Source organism: Telmatherina bonti, assembly GCF_933228915.1.
Source record: "Telmatherina bonti genome assembly, chromosome: 7".
NCBI lineage: Eukaryota > Metazoa > Chordata > Actinopteri > Atheriniformes > Telmatherinidae > Telmatherina > Telmatherina bonti.
In genome coordinates, this window is record NC_136625.1 from 30,682,542 (window position 1) to 30,704,532 (window position 21,991).

The following is a 21,991-nucleotide window of genomic DNA, read 5'->3' on the forward strand; positions in this document are numbered from 1 at the left end:
TGACATTGAGACATTTGAGCAATAAATGGAAATATTAGCTATTTTTTATTTAATGACAGTGATACTTAAAAAACTCTCAGACCATTGAAACAAAAAGCTAGACATGTAATTGGCATAAATACAAAACAACTGAAAGAACATGAAACAATTCAAAGTTAATTGTAAAATAGGTCAGCAACTTTATTAAAAGTATTAAAGGAGTATTTCAGAGAAGCAGAGGCTTGCTACTCTGCAACAAACTGTAAATATTGTGGATCAATATCAGAAAATGTCTTTTATTCAAAACAAACTTTATTTATAAAGCAGTTTTTGTACAGATGCATTTCAAAGTGCTTTACAACATAAAAACAATGGGGCAAAAGACCATCATTTCTTGTTAATAAAGCACTTCTCATTTAAAAAAAAAAGTAAAAGTAACAAAAAGTTGTCAGCAGTGGAGAGTTCAAAAGCCCACACCTCTCATGGTTTGGGTTTACATTAGTGCCTTTGTCAACAGCTTCATCAATGCTGAATTGTACATGTTGCGACATCTGCTCTTGCATCCATATTTGCAGGAGAGGAGTCCAGGTGGTGAACTCACTGCAGACCTTTTGCCAAACATTTAGAGCATCATGAAATAATAAATCTGGCAACAGAAGCCCAGGACAGTTGAGCAACTATGATCCTGCATCAGACCAGGACTGGACTTTTCTCTCCTAAAACTTCATCCACTGATCTCCTCACTTCATTCAGCTGTAGATTTGCTACTGTGATTGGAATCATTGTCCTTTTAGATTATCCAATTTCTTCTCTTCTGCTTTCAGGAAGATTGTCTCATAGGTCACTCTAACATGCTTTTGTGTGTGAACACCTGGGGATATTAGTACATGTCTTGAAAGTTTGCTTCTTGTGAATATTCTTAATCATTGTAGAATAATGGGCTCCAAATATTTGCTTTATAACCCTTCTCAGATTGAAATATGGAAGCCCATTCCTGCCGCTTGAAATAAAAAAAGTCTTACAAACAATCTCATAATTATGAGATTGAAAGTCACAATTATGAGATTGAAAGTCATTATTATGAGATTGAAAGTGACAATTATGAGATTGAAAGTCATTATTATGAGACTGAAAGTCATAATCATGAGATTGAAAGTTATTATGAGATTGAAAGTCATAATTATGAGATATAAAGTCATAATTACGAAATGAAAACTCATTATTATAGGATAAAAAGTCGTAATTATGAGATAAAAAGTCATAATTACGAGATAAAAAGTCATTATTATGAGATAAAAAGTCATAATTATGAGATTAAAAAGTCATAATTATGAGATTAAAAGTCATAATTACGAGATAAAAAGTCATTATTATGAGATAAAAAGTCATAATTATGAGATAAAAAGTCATAATTACGAGATAAAAAGTCATTATTATGAGATAAAAAGTCATAATTACGAGATAAAAAAGTCATTATTATGAGATAAAAAGTCATAATTATGAGATAAAAAGTCATTATTATGAGATCCCTTTGCACTTGGACACAGTCCCCTTCAGAGGCCCTAGTGTGCTGTTGTTCTTGGACGATCTTGAAGTGTTTTCGAAAAGGTCGGTGTTATAATGAAGTGTAATAACATATTTGTACAAATTATGATTGAGCGATTCAGCTTGCAATAGAGGTGACATTTCCCAATTCGGCTTCCGTATATGTGAATAAGTATCCAGGCGTATTTGTTAACTAGCTTCGTCAATTAGCATGTGAGTTGTGAGTATAATAACAGCATTTGCAGGTTCTTGGGCTTTTTGTATTCATATTCATATTCTGAGGGAAATGCCTGATTAAAGAGCAGTGATTTATGAAAGCTAACGTGAGCTGGATGCTTGTCATCAAGCCCGTTTTATTCTTCTACAATTTGCGGAGGGTTTGTAGATGTATAAACCATTGTCTGTGTAAGTGTGAATTTATATCGTTTTAAAAATAAATAAAAGGATTAGGGGCCGTGTCCATCAAGTGTCTCAGGGTGACATTTTACTCCTACGTGCTGAGAATTTGTGGATTTTAGTCTTTTTTTTTCCCAACTCAAGAATAAAAGCTATTCATCAAAGTTCCCAAACCTACGTATTACTCCTCCTCCTTCAAATATTTAGTGTCCTAAGTGGTGATGAGTTCCTGTAGAGGATGGAACCGAATATCTCTTGAATATCAAACATGAAACTAACTTTACCTACGCTGATGTTCCGGAATCTTTTGGCTTTATGTCATGACAAGCAGCTGATCAAGCTGTATCGTTTGAACAATGCGGATATGACGTAGGTTAGAGGTTTTAGGGACGTTTGTGCGACCAGTAAGGAACCGTAGAGCGTTACCCAAATAATAAGGACCTTATCTCCTCATAGCTTGATCATTTATTGTAAAAACGTGAAACGTATCACGTTCTTATTCCGATCAATTTTATTGTAAAAACATGAAACACTAAGTTCTGGATGCATGTTGTTTCGACCCAGAAGTATCGGATCAACATAATTTGTCTGGGATTAGTATTCCACTCTGATTTATTGTCCACACAGGAATGTGGATAAATATAAGCAACACGTCACCTGTCAGCAGCAGTCAGATGGCGCGTGGATGTGTGTTGCTTTTTGTTAACAATCGGTGTAGCTGTCTTCTGAAAACTAAAATTAAAATGATAAAGGTTTAATGCAGTGCTGGGACTGGGAAGACAAAACCTGTCTGGTTTATCACAGCGTCCTCCAGCATCGCTATCACAATATCACATTACAACGCAATAGTTTTATTCCAAAACATAAAACTTATCTCGTTAACATGATAAAGTCACTTTTTTTTTTTTTTATTAAGAAGACAGCTACACATCCAGTAACCATGTGCAAAATTGTACAATTATTTTTTTTAGAAGTAAAATAATTACAATAAAAAAAACATTTTTTTATTAACTGCAGACGTTTATTAAAATTTTGTTGATTTATTGTCTAAATATACACTCCTATTGTCCATTTAACAGTTCACTGAGATGTCTCTAAAAGATATTTCCATATTCATAAATAAACGTGCCAATCAGCGATTGGTCAGTTTAATGAGCTTGGAAGTAATATTTAATAAAATAAATTTTACAGCAATGGATACTGTCATAATCCTGCTCCGAGACAGATGCACAAGATTCAGTCCTACACCTTGCTAAAAGTGTGAGTGAGACGCTTGATAAGTAGCTTTTATGTGCAACTTTTTTTTTTTACTCTTCAACTCTTAGTGTTTTTTAGAATATTTCTAAAAAGTTGGATGAACTCCTGGTCAAATCAAGTCTAAATTTCCCCAAAGAAGCACAGGAATTGTTTTTTTGCATATCAGAAAATGGATAATGTGAATCGGAAGAACATTCATTATTGTGCCCAGAATTTAGTAGTGGTAATACACAGAAATGACACTTCTTGCCACTTTGTTTTTACTTTAAAAAATAAACAAAAATGAAAAATTACGTGTTTGTTGATAAGGAGTATCTAATAAATTCTAAGTTATCTAAAGCTGATAATAATTTTTTTCAAATTCATTTTCAAATTGTATTTATATTGAGCAATTAATCCAAACATATACTGTTATGAAGTTCAATGTCAAAACTTTGTTCAGTTTTCCGTACAGCACCCAAAGACATGCTTACAGACGGAGGGAATAATTCTTTAGCCTGGATGTAATTAGATGTAAATGTTTAGGAATGTTCTCACTGCATTATCCCGTGTTTTTTAGTTTTTAATCCATAAATTTAGTTTGTTTTTGTTCGTGTATAGGCTATGTATGCTATAATGGTTTATTTTCATTTCTCTTTCTTCAATAATCGCAATAAAATAAACTGCAGTGATGTAATAACTTAAACTGTTCTTGACAAGTTTTGTCGTATTAGTGAAATTTTACAATATTTGATTTTGAGATAATTCTGTTTAGCTGCAGAATCTTGACATAATGAAGAACTGTAAAGTAAGCTACATCTTATAAAAGCCTGTATTTTAATAGCCAATATTTATTAGATATTTGTGTTGAACAGGATGGATGAGCTATATGACTTCTTAAGGTCAAGACATGTTTCAGAAGAAATCATACAGCGACTGGAGAAGGATAAGGTAGTTAGCATGTTAAGGGAAATGCCAAATTTGATAAATATTCATTATGCACAAATATTATAATATGGATAAAAAGGTAATTTATTGTTTTTCTACATTCAGCTTTGACTGTTTATGATCATGTGCACTGATTGTACTAAAATGTTTATTTTGTTTCCACATATAGATTGACTCCAGTGTCATACTGCTCATGACAGATGAACAGCTAAAAGAGTATCTACCATCATATGGTGACTGTCTGGCAGTCCTTGGACATTGCAGATGGAAGAGCACTTTACTTCTCACTTTATACTTATTTCAAGAAACTGTTCAAGACTTGTTGAGTTTCAGTGTAATGACTGCATTAAAGTCAGAAAATAATAAAACACCTGTTGAATTAATCGGATTTTCTTTCTTCATAAGCCATGAATCAACATTACAATTTATTGATCATGATGCATCAAGTTACAATTGTGTTTTTATTTGCCACTACAAAAGCATTAAGTTGACGTGATTACACACCACGCTAAGCAACATTGCCAGTTATTACACAGTAAATTGAAAAGAAATCAAAAGGTAGCTTTTTGTATTGGTGACCTAACATAACCTAGTTAAAATAAATCATACTTTAATACTTTACAAGTATGACAAAAAAACAAATGTTTTGTTGATTGCTTAGAAATCAGATAATTTTTTCTCCCTAACAATGTTTCCTTCAACCAGTAAGACTCTGGCTTTGCCACAAGTTTGAAGTTAATTCAGTTAGTTTAAAGAAAAGATGCAAAGCTCAGTTTGGGTGAAAATTATCCACTGCTGCAACCAGTCACTCCAAAATACAAATGTTGAACAGTATGTCAATCTAACAGGAACTCAAATGTTTCACTTTCAAGGCTCCAGCTCCAGCTGACTGGTAATAAGATTTCTAAGTCTTATGTAAAGATCAACCCTTGCATACACATCATCTGTTACCTCCAGATTATGCTCTGAAATGAGGTCCACATATATGCTAAACACATCTTCATCACATGGGAAGTCTTTGAATACACAGTGTTCCAAGCAGATTTCAACCTTATTCACATCTACACCATGCAGATATTCTCTGGATCCATACAGCTCAGGTGCTCCATGCATGATAAATGGACGATCATGAGGGCTTTGTGAGTTGTGCACTGGGCGTATCCTGTGGTTATTCCATGCTGAAGCAACCTCGTTTAGATTTTCCTAGAAAGCAAGAAATACTCAAACTAAATGTAGACAAAAAATGAAATGATTGAATAAAACCTGCATATAAAAGCTAAACAAAAAAAGCTAGGTGCATACTAGCTCACAGGTTATGTCCAATCACATCATAGATATTCATGTATAAAAAATTAAAACGTTATCAAATATTACAGTGAATGCAAATGCTAAATGGATCCATCTGATAATAATTTTGAAACTCACCTAAACTCGGTTCATATCAAATTAATTTCAGAAAGATTCAGATTAATTTCAGCTTGAACATTTTGCGTTTTAATAAACCATGGGAAAACCAGAAAAGCCCTGGAGAACTGGTACGGCCTAAAGTATAAAGCAATTTAGTACTAAAGTGTTAAAAGTTATAAAAACATTTAAAATTTTAATTAGTTCTGTGAATTGTCTGCTATTCCGGAATGTATTCTGAAAATCATATGATCACACACCATTTGTGGCATTTATACTTTAAAGAAATGTACAACCTTGAAAATTCTGCCGTGATTTCAATAAAAGGAACAAATTCCATGTAAGTCAAATTACCCAAGCAGTTATGCTTACCTGTATTGTGTGAAGAAAACAGAACTGGACCAGTGCTTTGTCTAAGAAGGTGTCAGAGAAGTAGCCATCCGCTTTCAGTTTATCAAACAGGTCCATCCAAAATTGGATACATCCACTTCGAAGGATCAGCCACCATCTTTCAATTCGCTGATTTCCAGTGCTTGGACCAAAGGTTACACTGTCCGTTTCAGGTTGATTATCTGAAATATGCAAAAATCTTTGCATGTCAGCTACGTGAACATTTTCTGTCCCAAAATCCAGTCTTAATCTTTGAGGGCAACCCTCAGCCTTAATAACTGCATCCATGAAGTAGCTAGCAGTAATTCTCGGATCATTATTTGTTTTGTAAGCCTCAAGCCATATAATGCTCCGAGAAAAGCCATCAATACAACCGTTAATTCCAATTCCAATCTGCTACGTCTCCATCTAAGAGACGTAGCAGAACCCTAACTGTTTCCCTATCTGTTACAAAACCATTCATCCAGCATTTTTGGTGCATCCACCTATATCCGTGACACTGTCCAGAGGTTTCAAGTTGCTGTTGTATGAAAGCTGCCACTTCAGCCACATCACTCTTGTTCTTCCTGCGCCAAAGTTTCTTATTTCTTAGAATCCTTTCCAGAGTCCTCTTACTTAGAACAATCCCATGCACTTCAGCCAGTAAAGCAAGGATTTTATCATTAGTTAAGCCACGTCTGAAATACTCTTCAATGAGTTCACAATCCATTATAAAGAGAAAAAGGCACAATATTCACGTGTTAAATAAAATCAAACACTTGTTTGTCTTATCCCTAGACATATAAACATGGAACATTTCTCCTTTCTATTTCACAGTTATAACTTTTTATCTCATAATAATGACTTTTTATCTTGTAATTATGACTTTAAATCTCATAATTATGACTTTTTATCTCATAATATTGACTTTTTATCTCAGAATAATGACTTTTTTTTATCTCATAATTATGACTTTTCATCACATAATTATGACTTTAAATCTCATAATTATGAGATTTTATCTCATAATAATGAGTTTTTATCCCATAATAATGAGTTTTCATTTTGTAATTATGACTTTATATCTCATAATTATGACTTTCAATCTCATAATAATGACTTTCAATCTCATAATTATGACTTTCAATCACATAATTATGAGATTGTTTGTCTTTTTTTTTTTTATTTCAAGTGGTGGGAATGGGCTTCCATACACACAAGACAACTTTAAGTGTTTTAAATAAAATATCAAAAGCATTCATACAAAAAGCAAAAAAAAACAACAAAAAAAAACAAAAAAACCAAAGTGAGACATGAGTAATAAAACAATCTTTAAAAAAAAAAAAAAAAAGAAACAGACATGCAGTAAATTACATGTGATGCAAATACAGGAATTAATAAATCTATCCGGCCGGTCCAGGTGTCCTTTACAGGAACATTTACATAACAACATAGATAAACTATATAAAAATGATAAACACGAATGTGTTCAGGTGTTTATTAGAGCTGTTAGTTTCATCTGGTTTAGCAGAAATACAGAAACAATGTCACATGAGAGAAAACGCGTTTTTCATTGAGGATTTTTGACCCCTTGACGCCGCCGTAATAAAATCACTACAGGTATTTCCACAAGGAAACGCGTCGATCTGTCTTCTAAAGGTAAGATCCTGTTTATACTCCAGTTGTTTCTGCCTGTCGTGTGAAGCCTGTTGTGTGTTGCCATTTACTTTTGCATGCATGTTGCTGTTTCTGTATTTATCGTTACTTTTTGCAACACTAACAAGGAACTTTTCAAATCCCAAAAAAGAGTTGGCAAGGTTTAAAGGTCTGTATCACACAATCACAAGCAATGCTACACTGCACACAGCTCGGTTAAAAATGTACTTCTGTGCTTATTTGTTTAGGGAATGAATTTATACATTTGCATGATTGCTGTTGCCATTATTGCGCTGTTGTATAATGTATTGACCAAGTCATGCGCAGTAATTTAATTGCATGTGAAAAACCAGCTGTCTGTCCAAGCATATATGTGTGTAAATGTGTTGTGGTACTGTCAGTATGGAGGGGGAGCCCCTCTCAGCCCTGTGTACCCCTGCCATGGTGGTGGATGTGGACAAAGTGAAGAAAAATGCCCAGAAGATGATCGAATGCTGCCAGAAACTGGGGGTCCAGCTTCGCCCACACATGAAGACTCACAAAACCCTGTATGGACTCATACTCTCTCACACAGGCACAGTTCATGCACACAGAACGCCCTTAGGTGAGAAAAACTGATCTGTTGTTTGTTTGTGTGTGTATTTGTGTAGTGAGTGTGCTGACATAATGACGGCTGGATCTCGGAGATGCATTGTGGTCTCCACACTGGCAGAGGCCTGTTTCTATGCTGACCATGGATTTGATGACATCCTTTATGCATACTCTCTTCCCTTTGATAAGGTTCTCTCAGCTCACACTAAAGCTGTCCCCACATTGTGTTTTACGCATCAGCTCTTTTTCTACAAAGTGCTAGTTTATCCTTATTTTAGTGTAAGTAGGACGTACAAGGGGAAAGAGAAGTAACAGTGGTGGAACTGGTTATGTAAGCTAAATTGTAGGTGCAGTATCATTAATAACTTCTTTATGATTGTGTGTCATTAGGTTGAGCGTTGTGCAGCCTTGTCGGAGAGGCTGGATCTCTTCCAGGTGTTGTTGGATCATCCTCATGCTCTGCAGCAGCTCGAAAAGAGGCCTCTGAAAGATGGTCGGCAGTGGCACGTCTGGCTGAAGCTCGACTGTGGCAATGGGAGAGGTAGGCATGCTGGGAAACTATAGCTTCTTGAAAAAAATGAGTTCAGAAGAGACTGAGGATGGTTAAAGGTGGCAGTCAACAAATCACCATGATCAGAAAAGAAATGAGAAATATAAAACACAACAACCAGCCTGTGCAAATGCATTATAACATTTGTTATAATATAACTCTACATTCATCGTTCCTATGATGAGCTGAGGACTTGCTGCTTCTGTGTTTGCTCTTTGACATAGCTGGCGTTCTGCACTCTGAACCTGAGGCTCTCAGATTGGCCCAAGCCATCGCAGAGACGGACGGTGTGGAACTAACAGGGGTGTACGCCCACTGTGGAAATACCTACAGCTGCAAAGGTGTGGAGCAAATACAGACTGTTGCCCAAGAAACAACCAGTTTAACTCTGCAGTTTATGGAAAAGTAAGTCAAAAGCAACAAGACAGAATTTTATAGCTGTAATTTACTTATTTGTTGAGTATTATGTTCAAATTTAATACAGTATGTGAACTTATGGACTCAGTTGTTCATTTTAAAATGAACCTGGAAATGTGATTTTAGTAAAAGTGAAAGTTATTGGTGAGTCTGCACACTGCTTTATTAAACAAATAGATCTATATCTGATGTCTGAGTACATTTCTGAGTACATCAGAAAAGAAAAAAAGAAAGATCAGTAGACTCATAACAACAACATGCAAATAGAAATATAAATAAAAGGAATTCAGATAGTTATAAAAGATTTTTTAAAAACTAAGAAAGAAGCATAAAAAAGGCTAAATAAATTTGTTAATTACAAATAAACTTTAACAAAAGGTTTTAGGTTTGTGTATTCCCCAGCTGTCTGCTGGTTCCACAGGAGAGGAGTGGCTAGTTCCCAACAGACGCCCCTCTAATCTTGCCAGATGTCTGATTTTATTATTTATGAATGTACCGTTAGACCGGAGATTGTCTTCAAACATCTGTGTGCAAAACAGGACTTTTTTTTTTTTTTTTTTTTTAAAAGAGAACCTTGCTGCCCCTCTGAAGTTCAGATTATGTGGACAGTCCAGCAGATTATAAAACCTAACTGTTTAATGGGCAGATTTGCAAAATAAGGAAAGAGCAGGTCAGATGCTGAATTATAGAAGTGAATTCGGAAGATTCGTAATGCAGCAACACACTCTTAAGATCACGTCATGAAGGGTTTAAAAGGAATAAAGCTAATGTCTGACAATGGTATTTTTTTGTTGTGTGTTTGGCAGACTGAAGGCTGTTGGCATCAGCTGTAAATCCAGCATTGGTTCCACCCCTTCGTGCAGTCATCCAGTTAAAGACATGGCCAAGCTGAGCGAGGTGCATCCTGGAAACTACGTCTTCTACGGTGCATTTATGTGTCTTAAGTGTTTTAGTTGTTTTAAAACTGCAGTTTTGATCATAAAAAACAAACTGATGCACAACTGATTATTTTGAATGTATCTTGGTGGCGGTTAGATGTGCAGCAGTCTGGGATTGGCTCATGTTCCCTGGAGGACGTAGCTGTAAGGGTTTTGACAAGGGTCATAGGACACTGTCCACACAGGAATCAGCTGCTGATAGACTGTGGATGGAGTGGAATCAGGTTGCTTGATTGATATTTTTACTTCCAAAATGTTTAACTCAATTTCTTTATATTAAGAATCCAAACATTTTATTTAATCTGGATTATAAATATGTGGTTTAACCCTAGTTTCGCTGTCGCTTGTCCCTCCCAGTTTAGATGGAGCTGGAAAGCTTCCAACAGGATATGCAATGGTTGAAGGACATCCAAACCTCAAGTAAACCTTTTTATTTCTCTCAAAGCTGAACTTAAGTGTGACTGAGTATCTAATGAATGATGTTTCCGTCCAGGTTATTGTCTATGACTCAGGAGCATGGAAGAGTGGAGCCTATCTCAGGTCAACTGGACTACATCAAATACCCTCTCGGCACTCTGCTCACATTGATTCCCTACCATGTTAGTACCAATAAATATGACATTAAAGGGCCAGTGTATAGGATTTAGTAGGTTTCTATTAACAGAAGCCACACAATGGTTCTGTACCCTGCACACTGATCCTGCAAAAATAGCACTGTGTCAGTTGTATTGTGTGGCTGTCCTCTTGTCTTACCACCATTTTTTAATTTATTTCTACAGTCATGTGCAACAGCCATGATGCACCATGTGTACCATGTGCACTCTGGAGGTCGTCTGCTGGGAACGTGGACACCCACTCGAGGGTGGTGAACGCCTTCCAGATTGTTAGGATGGATGCTCGTGCAGTTCGACAAGAATTATTTTAGGAAGCTATCAAACCTGAATTTGGTTTTGTAAAGTGATGAAAGAAGACAATTGTAGAATATTCTTTCAAATCACATTTGGAATTTGGTATATTAGACAATGTAGAGCTGTAGAGCTATTATTATCTGAAATGGCTAAATAAATATAGTAAGTTTAAAAATCCACACATTTTATGTTGTCAAAATAAAAGAATTTGCAGAACTGTCTTGTCCAGTCATCATTTCATCGAATGATGCATTTTGTTATTTATCATTATGCTCATGGATTGCTGTTCATGCACATCCACTAAACAGCAAAATGTGTACGGTATCTAGGTCTGATACTTTAGAGATTTTTAATAATTTTTATGAGGGTAATTTCACTGTGATCATAGAGACAATCAATAGAATCCTTTGCATTTTTCTTTTTTTTTTTAAAATATTTGTTTGTAGTATAAAATATCTTTGTCTTTATTACTGATCGTCATTAGTTATTGCCACAGTAACAACTAGTCTTCCTGGGGTCCAAACACAAGAAACAACACATACATAATAATTTAGTATATCATGAAATATAACATAGTACAGAATAACACTTTAGATTTAGACCTACTAATGCACAATCAGAAGTATATTTTGTGTTATTTTTAGGTGGGACTGTAGTCACTATACAACAAACTTATTTATTTATTTATTTTATTTTTTTATTTATCTAAATCCATAATCAGATTTAATCTAAGAAGTCTCAGGTCAGAAAAGGACATCTCAAGGAATTTTACACATGTATTTCAATACCTGTCTTGTTTTCTCCATGTAATAACTATTATCATTACTTGAGGTATTACTGTTGTCGTAGAACTATTCAGACTTAATCGATCTGTAGGTTAATAATATGAAATATGAATAAAATATTTAAAAAGCGCCAATGTACAGGTTTTACGCTGTAGTTTAAAATGCATGCTGGGAAATGTAGTTTTGACTAAACCTTGCGTTTTCATTGGCCATTATTTGACCTTTCACTTATCACGTGGTTTAAAGACTTCAGCAGGATGGCGCGGAAACTTGTCACACCGTCAGCACACAACTACATTTAGTTTGTCCAAGTTTTGTTGACCTTTTTTTGTTCTTTTGATGTTGTTTTTACTCCGCTGGCTTGTGTGACATATTCAAGTAAGTTATGTGGGTTTCTACAGATTTTGTTCTCATTCTGCTTCTACACGATTAGACGCTGTGTGTTACTTCTGACTGCATACATAGCTCAGTCCAGTTAGTTATATGACTAGCATCGATCTGAATAAAACTTGTGGTAATAATGTGTCGTCAAGATGTGTTGTTATTAGACCCAGATGTGTAGCTACAGCTGACATTGTGTGTGACCCTAGATATGAGTGTGTTGGAGGTGAAGTTCATCGGGGATGATGATGTTTTGGAGCACATCGTGGACAAACAGGAGGGTATGAGCACCACTTTAACATTTATCTACTGGGTTGTTTCCTTTCTGTCTCAGTCCATGTTTATATTGTGTCTTTTCCAGGTGTGCAGAGTAAAGGTGCGTCTGCTCAGAAGATGGTTACCTTTAAGAGCTCGGCTGGACGGAGGGGGTGCAAAGAGGATGCAGAGTCTGATGTGCATGAAAATGGAGTCCATGATGAGCTGAATTACATCCAAGCTTTAGGAACAGACAACACAGATGGTAAGTGATGAAGATCTTGGAAATTTTGGCTTGCCTAAAGCTAAATCAGATGCCATAAAAAGAGCTGTTATGTATAGAGGCATTAAAATATGGAATTCACTACCGTAGCACATTAAATTAACCACTGACCTAAAAAAAACTTTAAAATATTATTAAAAGACTATTTTTCAAAATTACAGGTATCTATATAAATCATAATGATAAGGGTTTGGTTATAAAAGTATAATAAATACAAATGAATGTGTAATAGAGTAAACAAATTGATAATGTGGATAGAGGTGTACTAGAAGATTTGTATTAAAGATAATCAAATATATAGGTTGATATTCAATTATGAGTAAGTGTATTTTTGTGAATGAATAGTTTATATGATACAATGTAACATGAATGGACATGACATGCTTGCATTTAGTATGTAAAAATGGATGTAATGAGATGGATTTGAACATGTAAATAACTTGTATTCCAGGATTGAACTGAAGTGCTGATGTGCTGTGTAACTTTTTACAAGTTTTTGTTTTGATGTTATAATTGTGCCGGACCCCAGGAAGATTAGCTGTAGCTTGCTACAGCTAACGGGGATCCTAAATAAAATAAACTAAACCTTAGATGGTATTGGAGCCATTTTCTGTGGGGGTATAAAACTGTTGCAACAAAGACTTTTAGTGATTTTGAGCTTAATGATCTGTATTACTGCAATACATTGATTAGTTTCGAAGTACTTTAACTTGCATTAATATCCTTATCCATTGTAATTGTGTAAGAATTAGATTTCATGACTGTCTTGTGTAAGTTTTTTTTTGTTTTTTTTTTTACTTCTTTCACCAGTCAGTTTTTCCAGCAACCGTAGAGGCAGCTTACTTCTGGTTTGCACAATCATGATCCACAATCATGAAGCAAAAATGATCAGGACAAGTGATTGAACAATAACAGAATTGTTTTCTTGGCTTTACAGGGGATGAAGATAATTTATCAAGAGTTGCTGGCTCCTCTATTTTCACTTTCCAGAAAGTCAAACGTAGTCACAGCATGGCCCAAACTGGTGAGAAACTCCAGTTCATGTTTTTTATTCTTCGTCTTCAGCTAGACTGAGCAAATCACCACTGATTTAGTATGCCAACTGTATGTTTTGTGTTTCTGTGTACAGCAAGTGAATTGGCTCGGACGCCTGGGAAAAGTGTGAGCTTTAGTACGACTCCAAACACTGAACCCTCCACCCCCAGTCGAACGGGCCGGAGTGAGTAAAACAAACCCTTTCCAGCTTTTTGAGCTGTTTGTATCTACAATTAGATTTTAAATTATTGTTGGTTTTTTTTCTGCTGCTTCTGATTGTAGACCAGAGAAGTGATAACAGGACCCCACAGAGGGTAAGACCACAAATGGCTGTTTTATTCTCAACATCTGTTGACATGATTTGTTGTAGACTTTGTACTTTTGTATGGTTAGATATTTGACTTATATTATTTTTATTTTCCTTTAAACCAGGGTAAGAAGGTCCAGTTTGTTTCAACGACACCACACAGGCTCAGGAAGAGACTAACAGGTCAGTCTAGTCCATTAAAGTTAGTTGAATTGTTTAAATTTGATTTAATCTAAATTTGTTTGAACATTTTCAGCGCCAAGCCTTCGGTCAGACAGCGACAGCGAGCTCTCACCCTCAGACTCGGAGGAGGATGAGGTGGAGGAGGAGCAGAAGCTGAAAAAGGGAGACAAGGAGAACCTGAAAACACCAAGAACTCCTAGTAAAGGTTTATCTGCAGCTCTCTACAAGACTCCTGCCAAGAAGAGCAAGAACGTGCAAGAACTTCCGAACCAGCCAACCATGATCGAGGAATATTTTGAGGCTCATGGCAGTTCTAAAGTCTTGACATCAGACCGCACGCTGGAGCGCTTGCACACCCCTAAACTTGACAGGGTTTGTTTCCAGCTATTTTTAATGAAGGCACCACATGAACCGATTTCCTTCACATTTTCTTAAATTTTCTCATTCTTTTTTCCCATTTTTACAGGACACGTTGGTTCGTCTTTTAGAAGGAAAACCTTCCTGTTATTCAGAAGAAATCCAGCAGCTGCACACCAAACACAGAAAGCACTTTAACAAATGGATGTTACAGTTACAGTAAGTGTAGTTGGACTGCATTGACAACATTATTTATAGTGTTTAAACAAAGAAATGTTAAATCAAAGTGTCTCATTTATGTGTAGGTTGGGGTTTAGTGTTCTGGTCTACGGTTTGGGCAGTAAAAAAGCTCTGATGGAGGACTTCAGAGTGTCTCACTTATCTAAAGAGATCCACCTTGTGGTTAACGGGTTTTTCCCCTCCATTACTCTTAAATCAGTCAGTATTCCCATACAATAAAAATAAATGTATTATTTAATGGGCTCCTTATCTATTCCGTGACTACGCTGTGGTTTAATTCCAGATATTAAATGCTCTGACATGTGAGATTCTGGAGCACCAGGGAAGTTTCCGAACACCCTCAGACCAGATCCAGTTCATCGCTCAGGCTCTCAAAGACAGTAAGTGCCAAAGTGAGGAGTCAGTCTTGGACTTATGTGGGAATTCTGTGTTACACTTAACGGATGTCTCTGCAGGCCCAGATCTCCATGTATACTTGCTAATCCATAATATTGACGGTCCAATGCTGCGAGGAGAGAAGACCCAAAGCGCACTGGGGCAGCTGGCATCCCTTCCCAACCTGCACTTGGTGGCCTCTTTAGACCACATCAATGCTCCTTTAGGTGGACGAAACAGTTTTCTCTGCAGTTTTTATCGCGCTGACATGTTGTCCTGGCGCTGAATGTTCTGATGTACTTCCAGTGTGGGACCAGTTTAAGCAGAGCCAGTTTAACTGGCTGTGGTGGGAGTGTGTGACGTTCCAGCACTACGCAGAGGAGACGTCGTATGAAAACTCTCTGCTGGTGCAGCAGACCGGTGCTCTGGCTCTGTCGTCCCTCACACACGTGCTCCGCAGCTTGACACCGAATGCGAGGTAAGATGATCGTTTTCATGCGATCAGTTATCAAATCCGTCGAGTCGGAAACTCAGCGGCAGTGTTCTCTTTCTGCAGAGGAATCTTCAAACTGCTGGTGAGAGTCCAGCTGGAAAACAAAGACAACCCTTCATACACAGGTGGGAACACATTGAAGATCTGGAACGGCTAAAAATGTCTTTTTGTTTCAGTGTATGGCTTAAACATTGCAGCCTATGCGTGTGCTCTGTGCAGGACTGTCGTTCCAGGATTTCTACCAGCGTTGCAGAGAGGCTTTTCTGGTGAACTCTGATCTCACGCTGAGGACTCAGCTGACTGAGTTCAGAGACCACAAACTGATTCGGACCCGCAAAGTGAGTTTTTCCTTCAGAACTTCCAGCTCTCATCCAGAGCTAACCGTGTTGCTTATCCCGTCTCTCTCTGTGTTTATGTAACGCATCAGGGTGCAGATGGAGTGGAGTATCTGATCGTCGCCGTGGATTCGGGCACATTGATGGATTTTTTGGAAAACGAGGAAGATGACTGAGAAGACTCAACTCTGGGCTAATGGTCACTACTATTTAGTGAGATTGGAGAAATGTTTGGCGCAATTTTGTAGAAATATGGCGTTCACAATGTTTTTATGTGCTCATGTTTACAGAATACATCTATTAGTTATTAAAAGCAACACCTGAAGTCTGTTTATTGCTGGTTGTCTTTTAATTACAGAAATATATTTACATAAATAGCAAAATGTGCATTCTATTGCTCCGACAAGGCAGGTAGGCATGCAGGTATTAAAAAAAAAAAGAAAAAAGAAAAAAATGAAAGAAGTTCTTTGGCCGTGTGGGAAAACTTGGTCAAACAAAGGGAAGTGTTAACTTGGATGAGTGCATTTTGGGATTCTGATGTCTTTGTTAAACATAGAAAGCAGAGTAAGATGATGAAACCTGAATACATGCTGCGAAACACGTTATATTTGGGATTTCAGCAGTTTTCTGTCTCTGCTGTCAATCGTTGAGCATCTCCTGCGTCCAGTGTGTACGTCTGCAGCCTGTTCTGTGTAGCTGTGTGTACAATGCGAAGCTCATCTTCATCCAAATCCCCCAACAGCAGCAGAACTGCATCAAGAATATGAGTCTGAAAATGGAGTTGGGTTATTTATTGATAAATATCTACAGGTTTGAAAGGAATTTAACACTTTCAAGTTTCACAGTGTGGCTAATGAGAGGTTACCTTTTTCATTTTCAGTTTCTCTCTGGTCGATGCAGAAGAAAGAGAGGAGAACTTGTCTCTGGAGAGGGGCTTCATTCCTAACTCTTCTCTGATTTTGCTTAAAAAATAGATACATTTAGTGTGCTTTGCATTTTTTGACTAAATATTTCCATTTAATACATGTCTTGGAAAACCTACTTGGTCTCCTCCATGTTGTAGTTAAGTGGGTCATTCTCTGTCTCTGCATCAGGAAGTCCATTATTGGAAAGCTGGTTCTGGGAACTACCTGGAGGTGTGCTTACCTCTTCACCATTCACAAGAGCAAGCGCAACTTCATCCTCAGTCACCACTGCACACAAACAAAGTAGCACATATGCATTTGTAAACTGGCTTAAATAAGCTAAAGAATGGAGGTTCTTCAGCAGCTGATATATTGCTTCATTTAACAAGAGGCGTGTTAAAGACATCATGCACCCACCTTGATTGTCAAGTTTCTGAAGGCGAGGCAAGCATCGCAGAACGGTGAGCCGGTACTGGCTTGGGTCTGTTCCACAACATGGGTTCTCAGCCAACCAGAGCACTCGGAGACGAGTCAGTGAACGCAGGTAACACAGTTCAGAGAGCGTGGGAATCATGTTTCTTCTCAGGTAGAGCTCACTCAGAGACAAACAGCCGGCCAGAGGAGACAGAGATGAGATGCTGTTTGCACTGCAGATAGAAAGTATCAGTCAGAAATCAGGTTCGTCTGAATGACCTTGCAGGTGTGAATATCATCATATGTCTGCATGACTGACAGCAAAACATGTACAAACCTCAGTGTAAGCACCTCAATGTTGGGCATCTGAGAAAAGATAGAAATCTGAAAAACACAGTCATTTTTACAGTTCATGTTTTATTAAAAGATGGAGAACATATTTAAGAGCAAAGGACAAGAAAACCAATGCAACTCCAACATCATTACCACCGTTTGACTACTCACTTCAGTCAGATTGCACCCCCTGCAAAAATGGCACACCGTGCAGAGTTAATACAAATGCAAGACATAAAAGAAACAGTCTACAGTAGATTTAATCACGTTGACCAAAAGCCGACATCATTCCTAGTGTGCTAAAAGTTTATTAAAGCACTTACCAGCAGTTCAGCTTCCTCACGCTTTCCAAGTCAGAGGCCTTGGCCTTAGCAAGAACCAATTTCCGCGTAAGCTTCATGGTATATCACCAATCTTTTACTGCAAATAAGTAATATATTTAATCATACACATATTAATAAGCAAGAAAGCGACATCATTACGAGCTAAGTAGACATCACCAGCTCAGCTGCTGCTGTCGTTAACATTATAAATACGCATGCGTGTAACTACTGAAGCGTCCTTAGTTACGGAAATAATGACTAGATAACTTTATATAAAATGTACTGTTACTTGTTTTTGTCAAATACATATGTTAACAAAATATACATCTATACAGTTATCATTTTGTTTGTTTTTCTTTATTTTTAAGATATTATAACTTAAATGTAATTACTACGTCCAGCATGAACTCAAAGTCCCAAAATGCAAAGTGAGCCACTAAGTCGCGCCTGCGCGTTGTGCAATCTCTCTTTGGACCTACGTCTCCACTGAAACGATGGTGAGTCTCCGCTGTCCCTCCGATAATCCGTCTCAATCTGACGATTGTGGTGCCACAAATGAAACAATCGTATATTCAGAGGCTTTGTCAGGACCTCATTTGTCTGACCTGAGTAGTATTTATCTTAGTTTTGCTATTGTATTAAGAGTAAAGGTTATGTTTTCATGTTTGTTTCATACAAAAATGGCTGCCATCACTGCTTTACCAACGAGCCCAAGATGCGGGCGGGCTAGTCGCTTCGTTTTTTTTTCTAGCGTCGGTGGACACATATTCAGATTTCTGTACTTAGTCGGGTACTGTTTAATCGGAAACCAAGATAGGAGTGTTAATTTGCTTGGCAGCATGAATCGTGTCGCAAATTATCTATCGTGTTCAGCAGCCGGCTTCTCGGATATAGACAGAAATCCAGTTATCCATGTTCTCAGCACACCTACGAGGTGTATTTAAAGTCATTTTAATAGAAATATTGCTGATGATACACAACAGACCACTATAAGAACAGTAGTGTATGCGGTTAAAGAACTCGGCATACCAAACAATAATTTCATTTATTAAGATCCCCATTAGCCACTGAAATATCAGTAGCTATTCTTCCTGGGCTGGTCTCTATATTACATTACAATTTATATAAACAATTTTATACACCATGCACACCTACAATTACACATGAACATACAAACAAAACATAGAATACAATAGCTCAATAAAAAAGAGGAGAAAACATTAATTCACAAAAAAGCTCTAATAAAATAACTAAACATACTTAAATATTATATACCCTAGATTATTATCATGTCTGTATTGTAAACAAAAATAGTTGTTCACAGTGGCAGAGCACACCTCATCCCACTTATTTGTCTCGTGCAATAACTGAATAACTATTGAATCTGCAATATTGTTTGCTATTTTCAATAACTGTGTTTCAATGCTGTCCACAGGCCAAGCGCACCAAGAAGGTGGGGATTGTTGGTAAATATGGCACTCGTTATGGTGCATCGCTGAGGAAGATGGTGAAGAAAATTGAAATCTCCCAGCATTCAAAGTACACCTGCTCATTCTGTGGCAAGGTGAGAATTGAACTCATAACCTATGGATTGGATACACATTTCTCAGTTAAAGGGAACACAATATTAAATGAGTGATTTATGCAAATCATTTGTGTTTACAGACTAAGATGAAGAGGAGAGCTGTTGGTATCTGGCACTGTGGTTCCTGCAGGAAGACAGTGGCTGGAGGTGCCTGGACGTACAAGTATGTTGTGCTTCTGCCCTCTCTATTCTGCTCTTTTTCTCTAGTTTCATCTTCCAAAATGTCAAGTCTCAGTGGATTTGGCTCTTCAACTTGCAGTCATATTATACATATATATGGTGCAGTTCAACCTGCTTCATAGTCATGACTATGACATAAATATTAGATTATAATCAAATAAAAGTATATAAATTAAGTAGTAATTCACACAGTTCCAGTTATGGAGCTGCATGTTGCTTTATGTTTGCATCAATGCTGGTAATCCACAGTATTCAAATTCAGTGTGAACTGGTGGGTGGCCAGTTGCTTGAGAGAACTGTGATTTGTGTAGAATTGATAAGTTAGGTGATCAGACTATGTTTTCAATTTTCCTTACCAAGAAATGTTACATCAACAACCTGGAAAGTCCTCTTTTCCAATCACTGGCATATGGCACACACTTATTTATGTAATTAAGACTATCCTGATGTAGAACATCGAAGCAATTGTGCTCATACCAACCACATAGCACTTCTACTCTATGGTTGAAAAGTAGAGTTGTTGTAAGAATATGGTTTGTCTTGATGCCAAGAAGTTTTTGTAAATTTAGTCAGCAAATATGTATATGTTGGATGGCAGGCTGTGAATCAATAAATAGATAATTGCAAAATGCCAGTAAATCAATATTTATTGATATGAGTCTCAATTTATGCTTTCTTCTGAGTAAGTGTTGTTGCTTAAATTTAAAGAATTTTCCTCTCTGCTCCTTGTAACACTTATCTGACGTGCAGTAGTAGTAGGGAAAGCATCAATCAATACATGTTCCAACATGCTTTTCAGTCTTGATGAACATTTTGGATTGTCTGTGTGGGGAAAAACAAGCTAATTAGTTTTAGAAAATTGGGCTAAATCATGCATAATGCAAAAGCTGCATGTTTTTAACTTTTGAAATTAAAATAAATTGAGACAAGATTAAGACGGTGGATGTTCAAACCTTGTTACATACTCCATGAGAAGCGAGAACTTTGTTCTTGCTTTTGAGGCTGCAAGAACAAGGGGAAAAAAATCTTTTTGTCTGGTCCATTCATCCTCCACAAGAAGGTTCATCTGCAGTGGGAAGGGATCACTGCAGGTGGCGATGTTTGCTTTATGTGCAATTAAACCAGTTATTTCATATTTAACGAGAAACTTTGTCCGCGGCAGGGCGGGTTGTGCAGGCGGCCGGGTCCGTGTGTTTTAATTCATCATGTTGTAAAAATGTTTGTACTTTCTCACCACCTCGATCAGCTTTTTTTTAATCAAAACAATCTGTTTTACCTGCAACAGCAAAAACATGAAAGCTGCAACTTTTTCGCTTCATGCTTTACCATTTTAACCACGTGTACTTCAAATGTCCAACCAATCAAACGATACTTCTCAGCCTGATGTGTCCAGCTCTCTTCAAACATGTCTGCTAGAACAAAATGACGTCATTTTCTTCTCGGGGCCTCGAGAACAAGAAAAACGTCTCGCTTCTCGTGGAGGATGTAACTGAAGCCTTAATTTCTCCAGAAGTATTTGCCCTAAAATGGGAAAATAAAGTTAGACAAGCTAACAAATTTTAACTGCAATACCAGAGATTTGAGTTTATTATCGAGGTAAATAAAAAAGACTTTTTCTTCAAGAACCAGTGAGGAATAAAGAGAGTGTCATACAGAGTTTAACCTGAAATTGTTTGTTTTTGCAGCACAACGTCTGCTGTCACAGTCAAGTCCGCAATCAGGAGACTGAAGGAGTTGAAGGACCAGTAAACCAGTGCGCAGCAATAACTGGTGGATTTGGGACTTTTTCTGTTATTAAACCGACCAGGAGATGTTGTCAACCTCCAAAAATAAAGCAGTCTGGTGCAGAGTTTCTCAGTGTCTTTGTGACTTTATTTTAAATGTGAAAATCTTTGACCTGTGGAACTTCAGATAACTTCTCTGAAGAGAGTTTTACTCCTGCTCATGTTTTCCAAGGCTTTGTTTTCTTTAAGGGGTTTTTTCCTGGTCTGTACACAAATGCCTGAACCCTTTTAACTTTGCTCGCTTGACAAGTCACCTCTCACTGATAAGTTACAATATTTGGAATAACTTGGTCTGGAAACGTTCATGAGATCCATTTAGCTTTTTCCACAAGTAATATTTCCTATAGGAGTGTATTATGGCACTTTTAAGCAGTGTTTTTCAACCACTGTTCCGTTGCACACTAGTATGATTATCAGGTTTGCAATTAGACATGACCAATTTCACCTCATTGATCTAAAAAGCAGCTCTGTGTTCATCCAAACTGACCCCGGTGAAATTCC

The 21,991-nt window shown here is 37.0% G+C and overlaps 4 protein-coding genes across 6 annotated transcripts; 3 read left to right on the forward strand and 1 right to left on the reverse strand.

Annotated features, from left to right (window-relative positions):
• Positions 1 to 7,486: 7,486 nt before the first annotated feature.
• On the forward strand, positions 7,487 to 11,109 carry LOC306758071 (D-serine dehydratase). Its single transcript, XM_079243287.1, has 10 exons — positions 7,487 to 7,536; positions 7,935 to 8,081; positions 8,184 to 8,313; positions 8,515 to 8,665; positions 8,899 to 9,079; positions 9,898 to 10,016; positions 10,127 to 10,253; positions 10,387 to 10,449; positions 10,523 to 10,628; positions 10,809 to 11,109. Exons 2-10 carry the CDS (start codon positions 7,936 to 7,938, stop codon positions 10,896 to 10,898), a joined length of 1,113 nt encoding a protein of 370 aa, XP_079099413.1. The 5' UTR covers positions 7,487 to 7,536; position 7,935; the 3' UTR covers positions 10,899 to 11,109.
• Positions 11,110 to 11,967: 858 nt separating this feature from the next.
• orc2 (origin recognition complex, subunit 2) lies at positions 11,968 to 16,180 on the forward strand. Its single transcript, XM_079244375.1, has 16 exons — positions 11,968 to 12,100; positions 12,313 to 12,384; positions 12,465 to 12,623; positions 13,579 to 13,665; positions 13,771 to 13,860; positions 13,959 to 13,990; positions 14,109 to 14,166; positions 14,240 to 14,538; positions 14,633 to 14,742; positions 14,829 to 14,961; positions 15,047 to 15,143; positions 15,219 to 15,365; positions 15,445 to 15,616; positions 15,695 to 15,756; positions 15,851 to 15,969; positions 16,059 to 16,180. Exons 2-16 carry the CDS (start codon positions 12,315 to 12,317, stop codon positions 16,140 to 16,142), a joined length of 1,719 nt encoding a protein of 572 aa, XP_079100501.1. The 5' UTR covers positions 11,968 to 12,100; positions 12,313 to 12,314; the 3' UTR covers positions 16,143 to 16,180.
• A 254-nt stretch (positions 16,181 to 16,434) lies between these two features.
• On the reverse strand, positions 16,435 to 18,136 carry cfap410 (cilia and flagella associated protein 410). 3 transcript variants are annotated; one of them, XM_079244077.1, is made up of 7 exons: positions 17,942 to 18,136; positions 17,790 to 17,808; positions 17,623 to 17,651; positions 17,289 to 17,518; positions 17,009 to 17,159; positions 16,832 to 16,928; positions 16,435 to 16,735 (listed from the first exon to the last, which is right to left on the reverse strand). In XM_079244077.1, the coding sequence occupies exons 1-7, from the start codon at positions 18,016 to 18,018 to the stop codon at positions 16,583 to 16,585; spliced, it is 756 nt and encodes a 251-aa protein (XP_079100203.1). In that variant the 5' UTR covers positions 18,019 to 18,136; the 3' UTR covers positions 16,435 to 16,582. The 3 variants fall into 3 exon arrangements, with proteins under 3 accessions (XP_079100203.1, XP_079100202.1, XP_079100204.1); XM_079244076.1 differs by having other exon boundaries at positions 17,623 to 17,669; XM_079244078.1 differs by lacking the exon at positions 17,790 to 17,808 and having other exon boundaries at positions 17,623 to 17,669; positions 17,942 to 18,011.
• A 282-nt stretch (positions 18,137 to 18,418) lies between these two features.
• rpl37a (ribosomal protein L37a) lies at positions 18,419 to 21,558 on the forward strand. The gene is made up of 4 exons (XM_079243424.1): positions 18,419 to 18,438; positions 19,377 to 19,505; positions 19,607 to 19,689; positions 21,392 to 21,558. Exons 1-4 carry the CDS (start codon positions 18,436 to 18,438, stop codon positions 21,453 to 21,455), a joined length of 279 nt encoding a protein of 92 aa, XP_079099550.1. The 5' UTR covers positions 18,419 to 18,435; the 3' UTR covers positions 21,456 to 21,558.
• The last annotated feature ends 433 nt before the right edge of the window (positions 21,559 to 21,991 follow it).

Bases quoted from the DNA above. Each gene is read 5' to 3' on its own strand.
- LOC306758071 (XM_079243287.1), top strand. From the start codon at position 7,936: ATGGAGGGGGAGCCCCTCTCAGCCCTGTGTACCCCTGCCATGGTGGTG. The intron at 8,082-8,183 runs GTATGGACTCAT...GTATTTGTGTAG, and splicing joins ATGAAGACTCACAAAACCCT to TGAGTGTGCTGACATAATGA. The intron at 10,017-10,126 runs GTGCATTTATGT...GGTGGCGGTTAG, and splicing joins TGGAAACTACGTCTTCTACG to ATGTGCAGCAGTCTGGGATT.
- orc2 (XM_079244375.1), top strand. From the start codon at position 12,315: ATGAGTGTGTTGGAGGTGAAGTTCATCGGGGATGATGATGTTTTGGAG. The intron at 13,666-13,770 runs GTGAGAAACTCC...TTCTGTGTACAG, and splicing joins TCACAGCATGGCCCAAACTG to CAAGTGAATTGGCTCGGACG. The intron at 13,991-14,108 runs GTAAGACCACAA...CCTTTAAACCAG, and splicing joins ATAACAGGACCCCACAGAGG to GGTAAGAAGGTCCAGTTTGT.
- cfap410 (XM_079244076.1), bottom strand. From the start codon at position 18,018: ATGAAGCTTACGCGGAAATTGGTTCTTGCTAAGGCCAAGGCCTCTGAC. The intron at 16,929-17,008 runs GTAGGTTTTCCA...CTATTTTTTAAG, and splicing joins TACAACATGGAGGAGACCAA to CAAAATCAGAGAAGAGTTAG. The intron at 16,736-16,831 runs GTAACCTCTCAT...CTCCATTTTCAG, and splicing joins AGAAACTGAAAATGAAAAAG to ACTCATATTCTTGATGCAGT.
- rpl37a (XM_079243424.1), top strand. The intron at 19,506-19,606 runs GTGAGAATTGAA...TTGTGTTTACAG, and splicing joins CCTGCTCATTCTGTGGCAAG to ACTAAGATGAAGAGGAGAGC. The intron at 19,690-21,391 runs GTATGTTGTGCT...TTGTTTTTGCAG, and splicing joins GGAGGTGCCTGGACGTACAA to CACAACGTCTGCTGTCACAG.